The sequence below is a fragment of the Vicugna pacos genome, chromosome 22 (genome assembly GCF_048564905.1).
Source record: "Vicugna pacos chromosome 22, VicPac4, whole genome shotgun sequence".
NCBI lineage: Eukaryota > Metazoa > Chordata > Mammalia > Artiodactyla > Camelidae > Vicugna > Vicugna pacos.
The window spans coordinates 23,082,082-23,098,764 of record NC_133008.1 but is presented as its reverse complement, the minus strand read 5'-3'; the positions used below and the strand labels follow the sequence as shown (position 1 = coordinate 23,098,764).

Here is a 16,683-nt window from a genome sequence, read left to right as displayed (position 1 = left end):
GAGGGCCAGGAGAGGGGCTCTAGACCCACTGGGTGGTGCATTCTGCATGTGGGAGGATGGTCCATGTGGTGACACAAAGTCCTCAGGATATCTGCCCACTGGCATCACCATATTGCCTGAGATTCCACCATTATAAATGTCCCTGGATTAATAGGACATTGTCCCCTATGAGTGGGGGAGGAGGAGCATGGCAGAGGGAAAGGATTCAGCTTGGTGGCATGGCAGACCTGGGTGCCTTCTGATATAGGAAAATTGGGGCGCTAGAGGATGGCCATGTCCCAGGTGTCAGGCACGTCCCTGGGACACACCGTGCCAAGTGAGGGTCCTTGGCTCTGTGCAGGAAAGAATTCAAAAGCGAGCCATAGTTGAGTGAAGGTAGATTTATTCAGAAAAATACATTCTCCATAGACAGAGCGTGGGCCATTTCAGAAGGGAAGAGAGAGAGACCAAGCCCTAGAAGACACACATTCCGTAGGCAGAATGCAGGCCACCTTGAGAGGGAGAGGTGGCCCCAGAGCTCGCGGTGTCGTTCAGGAAGGTGAGATCGGCCACAAGGAGTGGGGTTGTCAGCTTTTATGGGCTCATAATGTAACAAGTGGGAGGATTATTCCAACTTTGGGGAAGGGGCCAGCATTCCCAGGAACTGGGCCATCACCCACCTTTTCACCTTTGTGCTCAGCATTGAAACTATCACAGCGTCTGTGAGAGTGTCATTCTTGTATTACAATGAGCGCACAGCGAAGCGCAGGGCCTGCTGGGAGTTGACTCTTCTGCCATCTTGGTGCTAGTGGCTGTGTCATTCTTTTAATGGTTGTGCCCTGCCCGCTTTCCTCCTGTCTCACGTCCAGCTCTTGCCCTCTTTGAGCCTCCGTTTGCTCTCCTGTTACCTAGGTGTCTTCCCTCCTGCCATCACTTGGTTCTTTCTGCCTGATCCCAGGGTGCTGGCCCAGAGCACTGAGGGGAGGGTACTGTATTATCTTACTGGCAGAACATGTGGCACACAGTGGGTTTACTTTACGTAGAGCACCTGACACACAGAAAGGATTTTATGTACACTACCTGGCACACAGTAGGCATGCTTTATGTAGAACACCTGGGATATGTAGACAGGATTTGTGTAAAGTATCCAGCATATAGTAGGTACACTTTATGCAGAGTACCTGGCACATAGTAGGTATGCTTTATGTAAAGTACTTTGCACAGAGTAGGTTTACTTTATGTAGAGCATGTGACACCGAATAGGTGTGCTTTATATAGGGCATCTGGTGCACAATAGGCATACTTTATGTAGTGCACCCAGCACACAGTAAGTGTGCTTTACACAGAATATCCAGCACTTAGTAGGTGTCCCTTAGGTAGAGCACCTGGCACTTAGTGGGCATCTTGTGGAGCATCCCCAGCACACAGTAGGCATGCTTAATATAGAACACGAGATGTAGAGTAGACAGGATTTATGCACAGTACTTGGCACACAGTGGATGCACTTTCTTTAGCATACTTGGAACATAGTAGGTACTCTTTTTATAGAGTTCCTGAACACTAAAAGATGCATTTTGAGGTACCTAGCACACAGTAGGCACTCTTTACATATAGTTCTCTACCCAGAGTAGATTTACTTCATGTGGAATATGGGCACACACTAGAACGAGTACACCAGCCCCTTTCCTTCTCTCCGCCTTTTTTGGGGGGATCCTGATCCTTCCCACCTTCCTGTGGAACCCTCCTCTGTCCTCTAAGACGCTCATCCAACAACCAATTTCCCAGATGAAAAGACTGAGCCCAGAAAGGGTCAGCACAGATAATAGTCAGAGCAAGGGCGAGGCAGAACTCCACTCAGGATCTCCCAGCTCTGCCCTCCCCTGCCTGGACCCTGTTCTCTCACGGCCCCTCACACAGCCTTACCCCTTGCCCCTCCAGTTGCCCTGTTCTACCTGGGCCCTTTATCCTCTGAACTTGTGTGGGTAATCCACAGCTACGCTGGTTTATCCAGTCCTGCTCCCAGCAGTCAAATCTCAACTCAGGCCCTGGGCTTCTTGGAAGCAGGACTTGAACTCCTGCACAGTGTTTACCCCAGAGATCGGAGGCTTCATGTCTCTGAGGTTCCTGATTCTGTGTCAAGAAATGGTGCGTGACACTTTCCTGGCCCATGTGTGGAGAGGAGCCCCAGAGATGTTTGGCCTGCTCAGCTGGCACCGGAATGTTCACGCTTACCTGCTGCACCTTGGCCTTGGAAGTGCAGGGCCAGGTCTAAACTTGGTGACCCAGAGTCACATTTGCCCCAACTTGCCCCTGGCTGAGCCCTGAGGATCCACCTTCCACACTGCGTGACCCTGGGCTGGTTCACAGGCCTCTCTCAGTAACACTACCCCCATCCCCGCCCTACCCATGGATTTGGGCAGCTACCGGATGGGGTGGAGGTAAGCAGGCTGCTGGGATTGGCTGGCTTAGTCCGGCCCCTGGCAGCTTCCCCTAGATCAGGGGCCAGGGGCAAGGACATCCCAGGAGGAGGGGAGAGGAAGTTGTGCAGGAAGAGCTGCTCCTGACAGAAGGTACCAGGCTGGGGGGCAAGGGGCTGGGGGTCCTGGCCTGTGAGAATGCTGCCCAAGGCAGGGTGGCTCCAGGGAGTGAGCTGGCCTGGGAGATGAGTAGATCTCAGTGGGTAACTAACACTCTCTGTCTCTGTCTCTCTCCCTCGTCCTCTGGATTTCCCTGGGCCTCCCTCTGCTCTCTGGGTCCCTGTCTGCCCATCTCTGAGCTCTTCTTGTCCCATCCCCAGCACTCACCATCCCTGCCCCTCACTCCCTCCTTCCTCTCCTGCTATCTGTCTCTGCCTCACCCTCCCCACCCGCCCCTGTCCTCACCCCCAATCCTGTCCACCCCACAGAATGCTGCAGCTGAGCCTGTCTTGGCTGGGTCTCGGGCCGGTGGCAGCCTCCCCATGGCTGCTGCTGCTGCTGGCTGCAGTCTCCTGGCTCCTGGCCCGCGTCCTGGCCTGGACCTATGCCTGCTATGACAATGCTCGCCGCCTCCGGTGTTTCCCGCAGCCCCCGAAACGGAACTGGTTCTTGGGTCACCTGGGCCTGGTGAGTGTGGGCAGCAGAGTAGGTCTGGGGATCAGGGAGAGGTCAGGAATGGGGCTCAGGGGTTGGGCTGGGATCTAGGAGAGCAGAGAAGCAAGGGAGGCCAAGGGGAGCCCCCTCTTTCCTCACTCATTCATTCCTTTCTCACCTCCTGTCTTTCCACCTCTAGCTGCTTTGGGATCCATTTCCTGCCTCTCTTCCACGCAGCAGTGCACCTCTGAGGTCGGGCTGCACAGAGGCCGGTCCCCTGGCCTTCCCAGTCTCCGTGCCGGCTCTGGGGCCTCTTCAAGGGCTCTGTCCAGGGTCTGCTCTGCATGTGGCCCATTTCCTTGTGTCTTCTCCTTCTGGGCTACAGCTTCTCCAGAGGAATCAGCTATTACCTCTCCATACCCACTTACAGGGTCCCAGCTCCTCATCTCCTCCCCTTCCCAGGACATCTTCCTCTTATCTCCCCCCAAGATGTCCTGGTGGCCCGTTGCCCAATCTGATAAAGTTGGCCACTCATTTCCCCTTTCAGAAGCCTTCTTAGACCCTCCTCCCCCACCCATCCCCAGCCACGTACCATAGACCTTGACCTTTGATTTGGCCCTGCTCATGGTTAGTTAAATAGTTAACTGTCCAATTACTTATTACCCACCTTTCTAATCTGATGGAAGCTCTGGGGTAAGGATACTACAGTGCCCAGTTCAGGGCTGGTGTACAGGAGACACTCAAAATAAATGTTTGATGACTGAGGTGATGAACTTGCCGTCACCGCTCTCAGGGAAGGTCACAGGGGTGGGCATTCAGGTCCTGTGACCTCTCAGACCAGCTGAGAGATGAGCACAGCTTCCTTTCCTGCCTGGGGTGAGAACTGCAACTTGGGGGAGGACTCACTGAAATTTTACTGTTCACTACAGCAAAGTTCAGAACAGGAGGAAGGTGTAGCTCAGTTGTAGAGTGTGTGTTTAACATGCACAAGGTCCTGGGTTCAAACCCCAGTACCTCTATTAAAATGAACAAATAAATCAAATAAGCCTCATTACCTCCCATCCAAACAACTCCTCCCCCAAAACCAGAGCACGGGTGCTCTCAAACTCACCACGAGGGTTTCCTGAGATTCCGGATCTTGAAATGGCCTCAGTCAGCCCTGGGGGCTGCAGGAAAGTTACACAGTTACTGCAGTTCTGCCTTCCCCTTCAAGGGCTCAGCCATGGGGGCTGATCTTGGTCAATTTTCCTTCCTCCAGCCCGTCTTGCTGTGTGACCTCGGCTGAGTCACTTTCCCTCTCTGGACCAGTCTCATCAAGTGCTTTGAATCCTCACCTCAGGGGCCTCTCCCCTCGGGGAGAGGGGAGCAAGTCACAGAGGTGAAAAGTGACTTATGTTCACCTGCTGAGAGCACCTGGGGGTATTTGGCAAGCTTGGACAGGGCATCCTGAGGGACTGGAGAGAATGCTTCCCCAAGAGGTAACCCGCCCTCCTTCCCCTATGGGGGGACCTGGCCTCAGTTCCTTCATCTGTAAATGGCACAGTTAAGGGGCATGTCCACAGGACGCAGAGAAATAGACAGGACGCCCTGTGCAGAGAGCATGGCCAGCCGAGGGGGTTGGTAGGTCAGAGCTGCTCTCCTGATGGATGCGCAGAGTTCCTGTCTGTCCCTGGGAGTCTGTCAGGGTTGGAAGGTCCCAGGACTGGAGACCCTTTACTATGCAAGGAACTGGAGACCATGTGGACCAGCCAGAACATGAAAGAATATGCGACCAAAACCCAGGGACAAGTCCTGAGGCCACCCCGCTACGCACAACCCTCCCCATAGAGATCTCCTCCTGTGGCTGCCCCTGGGGCTGGAACCACTCCCACGATGAAAAATTCTGTATTTTTGAGCCAAGTTCAGCCTCCCTGTGGGCAGAGTGCATGTCTTCTCCCAGCACCCTGGGACACACCCTTGGGAGTCGGAGAGGCCTCCAGGACCCTTCCTTTTCCAGAGGGAAGGAGCGGGAAGAAGCAGAGATTACTTCCGTCTGTGGAGAATCTGACACACCGTTCACCACAGTGGCTGCGGGGGTACCTGCTGTGGCTTCTTCTGGGAAGTGATGGCCCTTGACTTTCTTGCAGGTACAACCCACAGAGGAAGGCTTGAGGGTCTTAACTCAGCTGGTGGTCAACAACCCCCAGGGATATATGATCTGGATTGGCCCTTTCACCCCCATGGTCAGTTTCTGCCACCCTGACTTGGTTCGGAGTATCACCAATGCCTCAGGTACCCATGCACAGCTTGTGGTGGTGGGTGCGGGGGCACATCTGAGAGCTTCCAGCCCCTCTCTGCCAAATTCTATGTGGCCCTACAAGACCCCAGCCCCTCCTCCCTTTTTCTCTCAGCCACCTTCCTCTTTCCTTCACCAACCCCCTCCCACTACCTCCTCCCTCCTCCCACCCTGGTATTTTGGGTGAAGGATGCCCCCAGTCTTGAGGAGACACATCTGGACAGAGAAGTCCCTGACCTGGTGTAGTCAGGAATTGAGCAGAGGGAGACGGGCTGTGGCAACCCAGAGGAGAAGCAAGTTTCTCTGCTAGGGTGTGCTGGAAGGCTTCCTGGAGGAGGAGTTGCTGGAACTGGATTTGGAACGATGAACAGAATTCTTTTAAAGAAGAGAGTAGAGTGATGTAGTAGGTATCGATAGCCTCTCAGGTCCCCTGCCTGCCTGCCCCAGTCCCACTCGTCCCCAGACGATGAGTAATGAAGGCTTGTGGCTGCTGGAGGATCTGGGCTGTTATTTCCATGACATCCACCTGTGGTGGGTTGGTTTCTTTCACCCTGTCCCATGGTTCAACCAGTTCTAGTTCAGTGTCTTCTTTTTCCAGTCCCCAGGAATCTCCCTGAGGACGCTGCACCCAACCCTGACTCCCTTCCCTTGCCCTCTGCCCCTCCCACCCCCAGACAGACCAGGCAACAGGGAAACAGGTAGCATCTACAGAGACTTTGGCTCCAACACCAAAATGCTGGGTGCCTCTGGGAAGGTCCCTGGCTCTCTCTGGCTGCTGAAATCTCTTTCAGCTGTTAGTGGTGGAAATCTAACCCTGTGTGGTCTAAGCAAAGAAAGGGAATAAATTGACTGCAAAATCCAAGGAGGGTTGTCTTCAGGCACAGCTGGATCCAGGTCTCAAACAATGTCATCAGAAATCTGTCTTTACCTTTTTGTTCTGTGTTCATCTGTGATGGCTTCACTCTCATCCTGGTAATGATGAAACCCCAAAACTCAACCTTCATGGAAAAGTGACCTCATTCCAACAGTTCCAGGAAAAGCTGCTGGATCTCCTTTAATGTTTCCTCGCTTGAGTCATAGAAGTGATTCCTGAGTCGCTGAGACTCTGGGTGCCCAGTCTTGGCAGGCATAGGTGGTGTCCTGGGTCCCGTGAAGGTGTTGGTAGAGTGCTGGGGTATGCTTGGGTGATTAGAACATGTTGGGCTGTGTAGGCGCTGTGTCCAGGCACGCTGGGGCAGGTTGTGTCATGTTGGGGGTGTCTAGCACACAGGGTTGTTTCTATGGCTCTGCATTTGCTCTGCTCTGTGTTGCAGCCTGTCCTGTCCCCTGTCCCTCACCGTCTCCTCCTGGCTTCCTATGCTCATGGCCACATTCCTACTATGCTGGGCTTGGAGTGGGAATGCAGACTCCTGGCTGGGAGCATTTACCATTCTCCTTCAATGTCCCTCTCCTCCCCTTCTCCATGGTCCGTGATGGTCCTCATTCTCATCAGCTACTGTTGCACCCAAGGACATGGTCTTCTACAACTTTATGAAGCCCTGGCTGGGTGAGTAACTGTGAGTCAAAGGGGTTGAGGACAATCTCGGGTGCCCAGGGAAAGGGGCAGCCCTTGCTCACTCCCCGTGGCTTTCCGTGCTAGGGGATGGGCTCCTGCTGAGTGCTGGTGACAAGTGGAGCAGACACCGTCGCATGCTGACACCTGCCTTCCACTTCAACATCCTGAAGTCCTATGTGAAGATTTTCAACGACAGCGCGAAGGTCATGCACGTGAGTATTTTCAACACACAGTCCTGGCTGGAGATTCGGGGACGATGAAGACTGAGACATCAATGCAGGAATTCTGGCCCTTCTTGGTGGCTTTGAAGGCATTTAGCTTCCTTTCTGAGCCTCGGTTTCCTTGGTTGTAAATGGATAATGTGATTCCCGCCTTGCAGGATGGTTAAGATGATGTAATGGAGTCATGACCCTGGCACACAGGTGCTCAGTGTTAATTTCTATGTTTCCGTCCCAGAAGCCTTTCAGTCTTGAGACAGGGATCATGAAGATTGTGGATATTGTGTATCAGTTATTCCGGAGTAACAGGTCATTTCAAAACAACAAGGAATTAGTATTGACAAGAAGTCTGTGAGTCAGGTGACTAGTTCTTCTGGATGTAGGAGGGGTCACTCATGTATCTGTGATCAGCTGTGGGTCAGAGAGGAAGCTTAGCTGATCTGAGGTGAGTCCTCTTATGTGTTTGGGGCTTGGCTGGCTGCAGGCTGATCTGGGATGGCCTCACCTGGGGCAACTGGACCTCCTTTCATGTGATTGTCTCCCTTTAGAAGGCATCTCAGTCTTGCTCACACGGCAGAGGCAGGTTTCCAAGAGGCTGAGAGAAAGCTGCAATGCTCCTTGAGGTCTAGCATTGGGATAATCACCCCATCACTGTCACCACAGTCTACTGGCCAAAGCAAGTCCCAGGCCAGCTCAGAAACAAAGGGTGGTGAAATAGACTCCAGCCCCTAGTTTAAGTTGCTGAAAAAATCACATTGTGAAGGGTTTGGATATATACATAGGGAAGTGAAGAATTGGAGGTAAGAATTTTGTGAAGGATTTTGTGAAGTGCCTGTGAAGTGAAGTAACAAGAGAGCTTGTTACTCTTTTGTGAATTCTACTGAAGACATGATACTTGTGGGGTTAGAGACAAAGGACAGTTTATTTATTTATGAGGACATAAATTTCCTAATCAATTTATAACAGTGATGGTGATGAAAGCTAACATTTGTTGCATACTTACTTCGTGCAATAAGTTGACCAAGGGTTCACAAAGTGTAGGAGGCAGAGCCAGAATTAAACCCAGATCTCCTGACTCCCAGGCATGGAGACTTGATGTCCTGATGATAGCAGCCTTGACTCCCACCCAAGCCTGGACTTCCCTGGGGATAGGTGCCCGAGACCAGGAGGCAGGGTCTTGGGTGTCCATCTTGGTGGTTGGTGTTGAGGAGAGGCTCAAAGGAGGTAGTTCCCAGCCCCAGCTCTGTCCTGTTCTCTGTCCAGGCCAAGTGGCAGTGCCTGGTCACTGAGGGCCACACCCGTCTGGACATGTTTGAACACATCAGCCTCATGACCCTGGACAGTCTGCAGAAATGCGTCTTCAGCTTCAACAGCAATTGCCAAGAGTGAGTCTTGACCCAGGGCCTGGGAACATGAGCCATTGACCCAAGGGAGTAGATTAGGGAGGGAGGACTGACCAGGATGATCAGAAAGACCTTCCTGGAAGAGGTGGGTCAGAGCTGAACATAGAAAGACAAGGAGAGGAAAGAGAGCGATCTTTTCAGGTAGGTAGAAATGTTTGATAAGGGCCAGGAGGCTAGGGCGAGCAAGGTGTGTGGAACAGTGAGGAGACACCTTGGATGTGGGGTTTGAGGAGTGCCAGACAAAGAGGACATGAACTTTATCCTGAGGTTTCCAGGGAGCCATGAAAGGTGTTTGTGCAGATGAGGGTTGCGGTCAAAGGTGAGGTTGGACATCTGACTTGACAGATAGCCAACTGTCATATAGACACTGGATGGTATTGACAATGGATGTAAGGAGACTAGGAGAGGGGCTAGGCCCATTGGCCAGTTGGAAGAGGATAAGGTCTGAGCTGTGTGGACACTTCTGGAGGCACAGATGGTGGGTAAGAGAGAGAGGAGACAAGCGTGGAATCTAAGCTGTGCTCTGGGTGCCTGGGGCATGCAGGCAGCTCACAGAGATGGGATGTAGGGAGAGGAGAGTCTGGAGAGTCACATCCGCTGGCTCCTACCCACTCTATCTGTGCACTATCTGTTCTTGGAGACTCAGTGTCCTGATGGAGGTAGCTCCCAGCTTCCTGGCTTCAGGTGTTTTAAGTTGTTGCCTCCCTTCGTGCTCTCATGCTGCAGGAAGCCCAGTGAATATATTACTGCTATCCTGGAGCTCAGTGCCCTTGTGGAAAAACGGAACCAGCAGCTCTTCCAGTACAGGGACTTCGTGTACTACCTCACCCCCAATGGGCAGCGCTTCCGCAGGGCCTGCCGCCAGGTACACGACTTCACAGATGCAGTCATCCGGGAGCGGCGCCGCACCCTCCCCGATCAGGGTGCTGATGACTTCCTCAAGGCGAAGGCTAAAACCAAGACTTTGGACTTCATTGATGTGCTCCTGCTGACCAAGGTAGGCTGCACTGGTTTCTGAGTTCAAGAAGTAGAATGGACCTTGGTTTGTTCAAAGTGCTTGGACTTGATGCAGAGGGTACTGGGGAGCCATGGAAGGTACTTCAGGAAGAGAGGCATGAGTTAGGGATAAGGTTTAGAGATGACTGTGTGGAATGCAGCCTGCAGGGGATTACTATGGCTGAAGCAGCAAACGGCCTAAGATTTTGCTCTACATCCATGTTTTTAAATTAGTCTACCATGGTGGTAGATTCTCTGTGTGTGTGTGTGTTTGTGTGTGTGTGTGTGTGTGTGTAGATATAGAACCCTGGCTCAGAGCAGCCTATTTATTACTCACAGCAGTAACAGTAGCCGGAGTAGAATGGTGGCTCCCGTTCCCCATTCCCAGACTGCTCTGAGGGCTCCATGGTGCTTTCACCTGTACCTGCAGACATGCTTGCACCACAGGAGAAGTACCTCCAAATTTGAATTGTGGAACTTATGTAGGACAGCCAATACATCTGCCCCTTCTTTCCTGTGGAGGGAAAGGAGAAGGACAAAAAGTGTTAGATGAAACAGAGAAAGAGAGAGAGAGAGAGAGTCATGGTTCTAGGATTTAAACAAATCCTCTTCAGTGAGAAGGCAAAGTTTATAGGTTCTGCAGGTTTATAACCCATTCTGTATCTCCAGGACAGATAGGGAATCTCTGGATTTACTATCTTAGCATGTGGCTTTGGGGCAATGTTCAATCTCTAGCCTTTAAGACAAGTTACTATTCAATCATCCTGTAATCCAGGTGGCGAGTAACGTTTTTCCTCAGAAATCCCTCATCCTGTAGAAACAGGAACATATTTATGGATCATTGATCTTGTTCACTAGGGACAATTCAGGAGGCAGGAAGGCCAAGGAAGAGGCCTGGGGGTGGCGCCTCTAGTGATAGTGAGCAAGGGACGTCTAGGAGTTCAGGGTGGACTTGGGTTTCTGGGTGGTTGTTGGTGCTTCAGAGAATGGCTCAGTTGAGATGCAGGGACCCTCAGAGCTAGTGTGATTCTGGGGATTTTGCTTTCTCTCCAGGATGAAGATGGGAAGGGGTTGTCAGACGAAGATATCCGAGCTGAAGCTGACACCTTCATGTTTGCGGGTGAGGGTCCCAGTGTGGGACTACAGAAGGGGCAGGGGTCTCTCCATCTCAGGGATTTGGTGGGTGGACCCTGGACCACCCAATCCCTCCCCATACTCCCCGTGGGCCTTAATGTAAGGCTGCTGTCCATCCTCTGGTGCTGAATTAGTCGAGAGACCCAAGCCTGTCTGGCTACTCCTCAGGCCATGACACCACAGCCAGTGGCCTCTCCTGGGTCCTCTACAACCTTGCAAAGCACCCTGAATACCAGGAGCGCTGCCGGCAGGAGGTGCAAGAACTCCTGAAGGATCGTGAGCCTAAAGAGATTGAATGGTGAGTGGAAGTCCTCATGGCCTTTTTCTGAGCAGTCTCATGGGCTCTGCTCCCGACTGGGGAAGAGGGAAAATCTCTGTTGATTCTGTCATTATTGCTTAGTGGGAATAGGAGCAGAGCCCAGAGGCAGGGTCTGGTACCCAGCATGTATAGCAGGGGAATGTTTGCAGGGTTTCAGACAGGAAGACCTGGACTTCTGAGAGAATTAGTGATAATGTGTGAAGGCAGATGATGCCACGTAGCCCATATTCAGAAAAGCAACTTCCTTCCACTGCCTTACTTTGCTTTCTGAAATCACACGTTTTTAAATATCTTCACTCCCTAAGTGTTTTCTCATCTCCTGCCCCCTAATTCCTCATGTTATTTAGTCCAGGATTCACAGGGAACAGCTGAGGATTAAAGGCATTCAGCTCGAGCCCAGGAACACCTGCAGCTTCATCCATCCAGTCCCCATTCAGCAAACACTGCCACATTGCTTCCTCATCCCCAATTCTATGCCATCTCCAATTCTTCTCATTTCCGTTGTGTTTCCTGGAGACTCAGAAAGGATGCAGACCCAGCCTTTGCCTTCTAGGAGCTCCCAGCCTGGTGGAGGAATAGTCCAAGGTCCAGACACTCCCAGTCCACAAGGGCAAGGATGGGGTTGAGAGTAATAGAGGTGACATAGAGCGTGGACAAAAGTGCCTCAGGTGGGACCCTGAAAAATAATCAGTAGATATTTTGGTGCAGTTAAGATGCAGTTAGGTGAAAAAAACAGCTGGGCAAAAATGAAGAGGTGGAGGAAGGCAAGAGAGAGACAGAAGAGGAGTGGAGGTTACAGAGAAATGGGGGTGAGAGAGAGAAGGGGAGAGGAAGGGATAGAGATAGAGGGAGAGAGGGAGGGAGGGAGGGAGGGAGGAAGTAGGAAGGATGGGAGAAAACAAGGGAGAGACTGACTTGGTGAGATGATGAGGCTGGGAGATAGATGGCAGCAGCGGCTGGTTGTGGAAGACTCTGAAAACAATGTCAGTGGCTTCAAATTTAACCCAAGGCCAATGTGGAACCTAGGGCAGTGTTTGAGTAGGACAGGTCAGATCTGTCTATTGGAGAGATCTTTGTAGCACTAGAGGGGAGGACATGCCGGAGAGGACAAGCTACGAAATGGCGGCCCAGGGAGGAGATTCTGAGGCCTGAGCCAGTCCAGGGGCTGGAGGATGGTGAGGAGGTCTTGGACTGGACAGGTATTTTGAAGGTAGTGTCCTCCACTCCAAGCCTTTGCTCATCACAGCAGTCCCGTGACATGGAGAAACATTTTTACTTTATAAACCAAGACTTTAAACAAAATTATGCGCTTGAAAAAAAAAGTATTGAAAGATTATAATAAAAATGAATTCCCTTCTTAATCCATTCTCTAAGAGTAACTCGCATCAATGCAGTAATTTCCTGTGTGTCCTTTTAGAAGGGCATTTATCCTTATACCCACATTTATATGTGGTCTCTCTCTCACTCCCCTCCCCCATTAAGAGTTAAGGTCTGCATATTAAAAATATATCTTTGAGATCTTTGCTCCTTCAAACATGAGTTTTGGGAAATAGTTATTTATGAATATACATTTCTTGCCCAGTGAACATAGTAAGTGCTAAATATAGAATCTTATATAAATAGGAAAAATAAAGACCATTTAATAAAAGCTCTTGGAACAACTGGGGAGCTACATGTAATAAAGTTCATCCAACCTGCTTCTCATATCTTACAAGAAAATAATACCCACATGAATCACATTTTTAGAATAAAAAATATAGAAGTGTTAAAGGCTCTGGAGGTGACCATAGGACATTATTTTATGGTTCCAGGAAGGCCCTATTTTTGACACAAGTCCCAGGAGATGTACAAGAATTGTTTGATATACTATTACATAAAAAAGATAGAGCAGTGTGTATAGTATATAGTATGCTACCATATAATTTTTAAAATATATTATATGATTGTATTTACATTTAGCAATATTTAGAACAGACAAATCTATAGAAACAGTGGGTACATTAGCGTTTGCCTCAGGATGGGAAGGGAGAGTGTTGAAGGGGTGATAAGTAAAGATGCAGTGTTTACACTATATAATTTTTTTAATGCAAAAAGTACCTCTGGAAGGATACATAAAAAATAATCACCAGGCAGACTGTGAGGAGGGGAAATGAGTGCTGTTAGGCATTAGGGGTGGTGTTTCATAGTTTTCCAACTTTGAACTATTTAACTGTATCAGCTCTTCAGAATTTAAATCAGTACACAAAGAAAGGGGGTTAAAGAAAAAGAATCCAGCCCTCTTACTGGATCTTATCTTCAATGTTCATAAAAGTTCTCCAGTGAATTCTCTTATTTTCTAAGTATAAAATTTCTATCTGCCAAAAATAACACATTTACCTCCACATTTTAAATGGCGTTACCCTCCATTTTCTACCCACTGTCTAATTGCATTAGCTAGTATCTCTAGTGCCATATAAAATAAGAATAAACATTGAATCTGTTTCTTTTGTTTGTTGGTCATTTGCTCTTGATTTGTCTTTCTTGCCATAAGGAATATTTTCTTTTTATATAAATTGGTAAACGCTTTTATGGTTGGCATTTGAGTGTCGTGTTTTCCTCAGAAAAACTTCTAAAATATATGGCAAAATTTTGTCTGGTACTTCTATGATATCACTTTTGTTTCTTTTTAAAAATCATTTTATTGAGGTATGGTGAAAAACAACAACAACAAAAAACTTGTACATATATAAAGTATGTGACTTAATGAGTTTGGAGATATTAGATCCATCTGTGATTTTTGTTATGGGGAGAGAGGATCTTATAGGGCATCGAGAAGGCTGGGGTGGGGTCTCTGTTTCTGCTTCCTGGCTAATTGTTATGGGTGTTCCTTAGGGACGACCTGACCCAGTTGCCTTTCCTGACCATGTGCATCAAGGAGAGCCTACGGTTGCATCCTCCAGCCCCGACCGTCTCTCGCCGCTGTACCCAGGACATCGTTCTCCCAGATGGTCGGGTCATCCCCAAAGGTGCTCACAATGAGTAGGAGAGGAGGTTCTTGCTCAGAAGGAGGGGCCAATCAGGCGGGGAGAACCTAGTCCTGACTGCCCCCTCCTCTCCTACAGGTGTTATCTGCCTCATCAGTATTTTCGAGATCCACCACAACCCAACCGTGTGGCCAGACCCTGAGGTGCTGCCTCCTCCACCCTCCACCTCCCTCATCCTTGTCCACTCCCCTAGTGGGACCCAGGGGAAGGCACAGGGCCCAGGCTTGGCAAATCAGACACCATCTCCCCTCATTCTACACATACCTGCCTCTCCAGGGTCAGATGTCCTGGGAGATTCCACCCATTAGCCCTGTCTTGGCTTTGCTCCCAGGTTTATGACCCCTTTCGCTTCGACCCGGAAAACATCAAGGGGAGGTCACCTCTGGCTTTTATTCCCTTCTCGGCGGGGCCCAGGTGAGAGCAGCGGGCATCTGAAGAGGGGATGGGGTGATGGAGGCGAGGGGGTCTGGGACTGAGATGCCAGGCATGACTGTGGGGACAGAGAAGGGGGAAAATTGTAGATGGTCAGAACTGGGGCTCTCCTTCCCTCCCCTCCCCTCAAGGGTATGGGTAAGGGTCTGGGGAATGGGGGAGTGGGTCGAAGGAAGGGTCCATGATCTGTTGAGAGCCCCATTCCCATCTGCTGGTCTGAGTTCAGGACTGGAGTCTGGGTTAGGATATGCAAGTCCACATGGGGGTCCCACAGCTAACCGGGGCAGAGTTACCCTCCTTCTCTACTCCTGTGGGTGGGGTTGTGGGTTGTGGGCCAGATTCCTGGCGCGATGGGTCCAGGCTCAGGGTGCCGGGCGCAGTCAGAGCCCCTACTCCTGCCTGCAGGAACTGCATCGGGCAGTCGTTTGCCATGACTGAGATGAAGGTGGTCCTAGCGCTCACGCTGCTGCGCTTCCGCGTCCTGCCGGATAAAGAGGAGCCACGCAGGTTGCCGGAGCTCATCTTGCGGACAGAAGGTGGACTTTGGCTGCGGGTGGAGCCCCTGAGTGCAGGATCTTAGTGACCTCACTTTGCCAGACAAGAGATTCAGTCTGACCCAACCCCCTTACCACTGCAGAATACTGCGGATAAAACTGCTTTCACTTCTGCCTGAGCATCACCGTGAGCCAGCAGGGGGCGCTAGGGCGGTGGTCTGAGAGGCTCCAGCGGCTGGGCGTGGTTAAGTGGAGGCGGGGCTGGTGGCTCTGAGCCCAAGACCTTACCTCTCCAGCTGACCACAGGCTCTATGCTGATCGCAGGTCTTCCCAGAGCCCAAGCAGGAGCAATAAGAAGCCACAGGAGGTGTTTGAGCAGGAGAGGGATCAGGGTTAAAGATGGACTTGAGGAGTGGAGGATGTTTTTCAACGTATATTGGAGTCTGGGAGAAAAGTGCATCAAATCTGTGATGCTCCAGATCGCCAACGAACAGAGAGGAAATAGAACAGAGACACCCATACTAAAACCCTAGCCTTCCCAGGTAAAGCCTGTAAAGTCAGTAGTTGGGAAGGGGTTTTCAGACTGCCTGCCAGTCCTCCATCCATATAACCCTCCCCAACCCCGTTGTCCTCCATGTTCACAGCCTTCCCCACTGTCAACATCTGGCATCAGAGTGGTACATTTGTAACAAATGATGAACCTACGTTGACATATCATTATCACCCAAAGTCCACAGTTTACATTAGACTTCACTCTTGGTGTTATGCATTCTATGAATCTTGAGAAATAGATAATGGCATTCATCCATTAGTATAGTACCACATAGAATATTTCACTGCCCTAAAAATGCCCTGTGGCCTGCCTATTCATCCATCCCTGTCCCCTAACCCCTGGCAACCACTGATCTTTTTACTGTCTCCATAGTTTTGCCTTTTCCAGAATGTTATAGAGTTGGAATTATACAGTATGTAGCCTGTGCAGATTGGCTTCTTGCCCTTAGTAACATGCATTGAAGTTTCTTCCATGTCTTTCCATGGCTTGATAGCTCATTTCTCTTTAGTGTTTAATAATGTTCCATTGTCCGGATGTACCACAGTTTATCTATCCATTCACCTACTCCAATTTCTACTTAATCAGGTTCATGTATTACTAAACAAAAGTTTAACTGTAATATCAAATACAAAAATATTGGAAAGAGAAAGGAAGTCAAATAAAACAAAAAGCTAAAAACACCCAGAAAGCCAGTAAATCTAAATTATTTACTAACAAAACAAAATTCTAAATGTAACTAAAAGAGTGTAGTAATAGAATGACTAACATTTCCCCTGTGCTTTAGGACAGAGAGCAGAGGGACATTGATTCATCTAATAAAAGTCTGGTAAATAGAATATTCACTCTTCTCTCATGGTCATCTTTATTTGGAAGTCTGATAACCATCTCAGACTCAATTTAGCCAAAGTAAATTTTTGATTTTCACTCGCAGACCTCTGGGGAATCCTCTGATGATTCCAAAAGTGATTTCATTGATGCGCTCTCCACACATGAGCATTTTAAAAGGTTTTTTGATATTTAATTTTAATGCAATACAGTCAAACACATAGATGATAGATTACTTTGGAATTCATTCAGTTGTTTTGGAGGGCCAAATATATGATTAACTTTTTATCAATATTCCATGTGTGCTTGGAGAGTGAGTTGTTTTTCTCTTGGGTGTACATTTCTCTCTCTGCTTAATCTCTCAACTTTTAAGATGTGGTATTTGGAGAATATATTCCTTAGTCTG

At 49.7% G+C, this 16,683-nt stretch overlaps 1 protein-coding gene across 1 annotated transcript; it reads left to right on the top strand.

The window, feature by feature from the left end:
• The first annotated feature begins 2,519 nt into the window (after positions 1-2,519).
• On the top strand, positions 2,520-14,985 carry LOC102533808 (cytochrome P450 4F2-like). Its single transcript, XM_072947503.1, has 13 exons — positions 2,520-2,549; positions 2,885-3,083; positions 5,177-5,321; positions 6,818-6,871; positions 6,965-7,092; positions 8,362-8,483; positions 9,228-9,498; positions 10,551-10,617; positions 10,800-10,929; positions 13,822-13,955; positions 14,052-14,116; positions 14,305-14,387; positions 14,811-14,985. Exons 2-13 carry the CDS (start codon positions 2,886-2,888, stop codon positions 14,983-14,985), a joined length of 1,572 nt encoding a protein of 523 aa, XP_072803604.1. The 5' UTR covers positions 2,520-2,549; position 2,885.
• Positions 14,986-16,683: the final 1,698 nt, after the last annotated feature.